Raw genomic sequence first — 6,000 nt, forward strand, 5'->3', positions numbered from 1 at the left:
TTCCTCCCCCTGCCCTGCAGTGAGAAGTCCCTGCTGGTGAACAAATTTGAGCTGAGCATCAAGACGGAGGCAACACAGGGCCTGGTGCTGTGGAGCGGTAAGGGCGTGGAGCGCTCGGACTATATCGCCCTGGCCATTGTGGATGGCCGCGTGCAGATGACCTATGACCTGGGCTCCAAGCCTGTGGTGCTTCGCTCGACGGTGCGCGTCGACACTAACCGTTGGATCCGCATCAAGGCTAGCAGGTAAGGCGGCGGCTAACGTGACCTTGAACAGGAGCAGTCCACCTACAGCGTAGGATAGCCTGTATTTGTGATATTTTTTTCCTGTGTAAATCCTAACTTCAACTTGACTAACTTTGACTTAGTTAGGTTAGGATTTACCCCTAACTGAATATTTATATTAGTGATAATTTTGTGATAGAAAATGACCAAACAATGGAAAGGAAGTCCTGAAATGTTAAACATAATGTTCAGCATACAGAGTGTGTGGTTTTCATATTTGCCTTCAATTTCAGTCCGCTTGTAAGCAAATCGATAAGATAGTTTTGGGTTATCTTTCATGCCAAAGCATTTAAATGTGGGGTTATGAGTGTTATATCTCATGCTTTAAACCCGCATCATCCTACGACATAAGTTCTTACTTACCACATAGTGAAGACTTGATTCATTTAAATCCATGGAGGTTGGTCTCTGTCATTTTGGCTCAGTGGGATTGACAACGATGCCTCCAACAGACTGTTGGGTGACTGGCTGCATCTGAAATTGCACCCTATTCCCTATATAATGCATTACTTTTGTCCGCGGCTCATACAGGCTCTGATCAAAAGTAGTGCAAGTAATAGGGAATAGGGTGCCATTTCGGACGCACCCACTCTCTCCCCCTTCGCTCAATCAACTGCTTAGCACATAGTCATCAGAGCAGTGAAGACTTGATTTCTCTACGTTTTTACTACAAGCCAGTTGAAGTGAAATTGACGATGATGTACCAGAAAGTCTGTAAACAACTCCCTCTTTCTCTCCCTATCTCCCCCTTCTCCCTCTACCTTCCCCCTTTCTCTTTCTCTCCCCTCTTTCTCCCTCCCCTCCCTCCCCCCCTCCTCCTCGCCCTCTCTCAGAGCACTTAGGGACGGCTCTCTCCAGGTGGGTAACGAGGCAGCGGTCACGGGATCGTCGCCCCTGGCAGCCACTCAGCTGGACACAGACGGAGCTCTCTGGTTGGGTAGGTAGACTAATGAGCTCGCAACAGGTCTTATGGTTTACACACAGTGAGACACACACACACAGATGTACAAACATACACACAAACACAGATGGAGACACATGCAGACACACGATAGACAGACAGACAAGTCCTCCATATATCAATCGGTCAGACACTAAAATGCTGTTTTTAGAAACAGCAAGTGAGGAAACCTCTGATAGTGTAAAGGACAACACATAGGGTTAACCTGAAATCTGACTCACATAGTACATTTCCAGCTGTAACGATGGTAGAAGTGTGCCAGAAATGAGGAATGCACTCACTCTGCATTGCAATTGCTGGCATGAAAATAATTGGTCAGAAATGTAGGATGACTGTCTGGAAAAAGTGTCCAACTCTATTCAGGTATTGATTTGAGAAATGAAAGGCTATTTGACTAAACTCAAAAGTTTTCTGCTCTCTGGAATTTGAAATGACCAAAGTCTGCCTATTATCTTTTTAAGTTTCATTTGACATGAACTTCGCTCAGAGAAATTGCTTTTAAAGGAGTGCACGCGGATAGATAGAACATTCTGGGGAAATGGCACTGGTAGAAAAAAATTACCTTCAAATGCATGTGGTCGTGCAAGGTGTTGGGAAGGTGTGTGGGGGGGTTTGAGCTAGAAGAACCAGCAGTTAGAAGGACACATGACACACACACACGATCTCTCTCTTTCTCACACACGCGTACACACACACACACACACGCACTCGTGCACACACAGAAACACACACTGACACACCAAACACACCGATGCGGTTCCAAACAGGTGCTGAGCACGCCCCACAGCTAGAATACATTATTCTTTCAGCAGGCCTCACATCAAGTAGCTCTTTTAAATCCTCCTCTTTCACCGCTCATCATTAATTAATCTGTTACTCTGATCAAATTAGCCCTGTCGATCCCCGATTCAGAGGCACGCAATCCGACAGAGAGAAGGGGGAAAGAGCTTGATGGGAAGGCCAACTCGGCGCAGCAGATTAAACAAGGACAAAAGCAGGAGAGAGGGAAAGAGATATAGACAAAGAGGGTGTGAAAGTGTTTGATAGAGAATGAGAGACAGAAAACGAGAGAGAAAGAGTAATACAGGTGAAATATCAGAAGACTGGCTCCCCTTTGAGCGAAGGAGAGAGGTGATTTCCAGTGACTGTACTGCTAGAGCAGGCCTCCAGAGAGGACCACCTGTTTGATGTGCTGTTCTTTCCTGTTCACCAGAGCTACATGTCTCTTCCTCTTCATCTACTGCCAGTGTCAACATCACACAGTACTTTACAGCAGTTAGTTACCCTTTGTGGCAGGACACAGGCTGCTTTGTGGGAGATGCAAGGATGTGACCTCTATATGTGGGTGTGTGGTGGTGCGTGTGTATGTGCATGCATTTGTTGTGTGTCTGTCCATGCACCTCAGACACTGAGTTCTAAACCGCCCTCTTTCTCTCCCCCCTCTTTCTCTCCCCCTCTCTTTCTCTCCCCCTCTCTTTCTCTCCCCCCTCTTTCTCTCCCCCTCTCTTTCTCTCCAGGTGGCTTGGAGGAGTTGGCGGTGGCCCGCAGGCTGCCTAAGGCCTACAGCACGGGCTTTGTAGGCTGTGTAAAGGACGTGGTGGTGGACGGCATGGAGCTCCACCTGGTGGAGGACGCCCTCAACAGCCCCAAAATATTACACTGTTCCGCCGCTGCGGCCCAGAAATAGCCTGGCTAAACCACTCCCTTCATAAACGACATGTCTACTGCTGTAATTAAGTTCTATTTTTGTATAATTTTCATCGCTTTTTATATTGGAAAAAAATAATACATTGTTTTAATTTGTTTTATTTTGTTTTTATATACTGTATTTTTGTTATTTTTTTATCTACGCCTCCCGTTCGTTCATTATCCCCCTCCTGAAAGGCCAGTGTAAATACCGTATGTATATGCGTACATTTGTGTTGCATCGCAAGACAAGCGAAAGTTGTATTAATTGTATTTGTTATTTTAAAACAAACGTGATCAAAACCTCCCTATCGCTCATTACTTGAACACTGGTGACCCACATTGGTGCTGTCTATTATTGCCTTGTCTTGGTGTCATATCAAACACTACCACCCAACACAGCCTATAGACATAACCCTAACTATACATACAAACATTCCCCTGCGAGGCAAATGCAGTAGAGACATACTGCAGTTACCTGGGTCATGTTCATTAGAGCACACTGTTACAAAACGTTTGACAACATTTTTCAACGAAAACAAGCCTGTCTAATTGTTGTCTAATGAACACAACCCTGGTATCATAGAACCCTCTGCTTGCCCCTGATAGGACACAAGTGTATTCCATATCAGTAAATCTGTTAAGAATGAGTTTCGGAAACCGCTTGATCAAAATCTTCAAACTCCTCATACAGCGCAAATGCTCTCAGTTGGCTCTGAATCAATGACTGAGTCTCATTTTTGAAATGCCTCGCTATTCGCTTACCCCCCAGAGCCGAACAAAGACAAAAGTGCCCTGCATTCCAGAACAACTTTCATATCATAATTCCAAAACATCCATCAATCAAGAAATGTAAATAATAATTTACATAAATACATGTAATAAATATAGAGTATAGAAATACCTGAGACTGTGAATATGTAAGATTGGTTCTCTTCTCATGTATTGTGAATTCTATTTTACAATCAGTAAAGCTAACAATGATCACTAGTTGCATGCAGTTTCTGCTGTGTTGATTTTGTTTTGTTTTAGTTTCTCTGGATCTTTTCATTTTCTGAGGCAAACGTGTCATTTTACTCTCACCTGATTTCACTGAGCAAGAAGAACTATTTCATTTGGCGGGGTCCGTATTTGAGAATGGTGCAAAATAACACGTTTTTACCACAACTGGCCTGATGGAGGAGCTGTAAGATAGGGCTAAATAGAGGCCAGACCTAGAGGAAGAGGAGAAATGGGACCCTTAAATGCTCAGTCATGGAATGTTCAGTCATCAATGAAATTCTTCAATCTTTCAAACTTCAGAGTAAAAATTGTTCTCAAATTGAAATGAAAACTGGTTTATACTCTCGCGTTAAAATAGTGGTCCATCTGTTGCTGTTGGAAAGGGGATAATGTGATAAGTTGGGACATAGGGCAGCAAAATGAAAGAAAAAAAATTGCGAACATAATTGCAAATGAAATAAACATACTAATACATGGGTTTGTATTGTCAAGATTAATTCTGTAACGTCCAAAAACTGCAATGACTGACATAACCCCACTCTGTTTTGATATATAAGATACTTGCCAATATTATAAGGCAAAACAAATTATTTTTCTTGGTTGAGTATCAATTCCCCCGAAACAAAAGAGGCAATTTTGTACAGCACTGCAATTTGTACGTGTAAATTTAGCATTGTGTAAAACTGTAGCGGTTATGTTTTTAGTATTATACACTGGAACCAAGTCTGACTTGTCTGTTCACACACTAATTATGTTCCTATGTCAATTGCGAAGGAAAGGGGAGGGGGAGAGCATTGAAGCTTTTGAGTGAAATCAAGGACTAGTGTCCAAAGCTAAGACCAGGAACCGTGTGTGCGTGTGTACGGTCTACACCACATAATTTCCAGGTTGTATTACTGTTGAATTTGACCTATTCCAGTAGTTGTGCATGAACAATGGGTTCCTGTGTTAATGAAACTCAGAAGTGACACTGGCTCAAGCGTAAGACGGGCACAATCTAATGTTGGGGTGGTTGAAACAGTCTTTGAATTGCCTTAAAACAGGTCACTAGCCCACCGGTTGACAAAGTCGTTGTCCATACTGTTCTGTGCTCTTATTTTAGCCAGCATACTAGCCTCATCATCCCCATCGTGTAAATTAATACATAATAATTATATGAATAATAATGCTCATACAAATCATCGGAGGGCCTAAAAAATGGCGGCCTCTGGCTTTTACAGAAGTTATACTATTTACTGTTTGAATCTATTTTCTATTCCTTATTTATGTCTTCATGTGGATTCCCCCATCGACTGGCCTCTAAACTACTGTTTGATCGAGACGCTCCTGAAGGGCAGTGCACCGAGTAAGAGTGGCATGACCTGACCATTACTAACTTTAATACCTTTGTCTTGTGTTCCTACCACCATGAAATAAAGTGTCAAACAAACAGACCTGACTCTGTCACCTGTATCCGTGGAATTCATCTCCTTCCGTCAAAACAACATAAGGATTGCTTAACGCCTTCATAAGCAATGCATAACGGCATTATAAGCACTACCTAAACATTGATCGACGCTTACTGTACACAGTATGTCAATAACAACATGTATTTTACTCATGCTTATTCAAGTGTTAATGATTCTTAACAAACCTTATGTAGTTTACTCTTGGATGGTTGAATTATGTAAATGTTGAGTTGTCTGTGCAGAATGAACTGCGGCCTTTACAATTCAAACCATAGTTGATTAAGTACTTGTGTACACATTCCAACATACGAGTATCTCCACAGATAACCATGGGTTCAGAACTAATGTAAAGTTGGAATGTCAATATGTGCTTGGGTTAAGAAAATTACAGGCAGGCAGCAATGCCATTCTCATTATTATTCTGAGTTCAACTCAAATGAGCTTTTGGACTGGCATCTGAGTGCAAAGCCTCCAGCCAGCCAGCCGGTGCTAAGCACATTTCAAGATTTGTTATTTATAAACACGCCAGGGAATACAGTTTTAAATTATTATTTTTACAAAGGTCAAAGGGGATTTATGAATTATGCAACAATGCCGGGCCTTCAGTAGATATCCTGAG

The 6,000-nt window shown here is 42.5% G+C and overlaps 1 protein-coding gene across 3 annotated transcripts in view; it reads left to right on the forward strand.

The window, feature by feature from the left end:
* Nucleotides 1-4,410, forward strand: part of LOC121545981 (agrin-like) — a 405,148-nt gene extending 400,738 nt beyond the window's left edge. For all 3 annotated transcript variants that reach the window (XM_045209396.1, XM_045209397.1, XM_045209398.1), the window contains 3 exons: nt 21-245; nt 1,118-1,221; nt 2,763-4,410. In XM_045209396.1, the coding sequence (XP_045065331.1) occupies nt 21-245; nt 1,118-1,221; nt 2,763-2,932 (499 nt within the window). In that variant the 3' untranslated portion in view covers nt 2,933-4,410. The remainder of the gene's footprint in view (nt 1-20; nt 246-1,117; nt 1,222-2,762) is intronic.
* Nucleotides 4,411-6,000: the final 1,590 nt, after the last annotated feature.

The sequence above is a fragment of the Coregonus clupeaformis genome, chromosome 30 (genome assembly GCF_020615455.1).
Source record: "Coregonus clupeaformis isolate EN_2021a chromosome 30, ASM2061545v1, whole genome shotgun sequence".
In the NCBI taxonomy this organism is placed as follows: domain Eukaryota; kingdom Metazoa; phylum Chordata; class Actinopteri; order Salmoniformes; family Salmonidae; genus Coregonus; species Coregonus clupeaformis.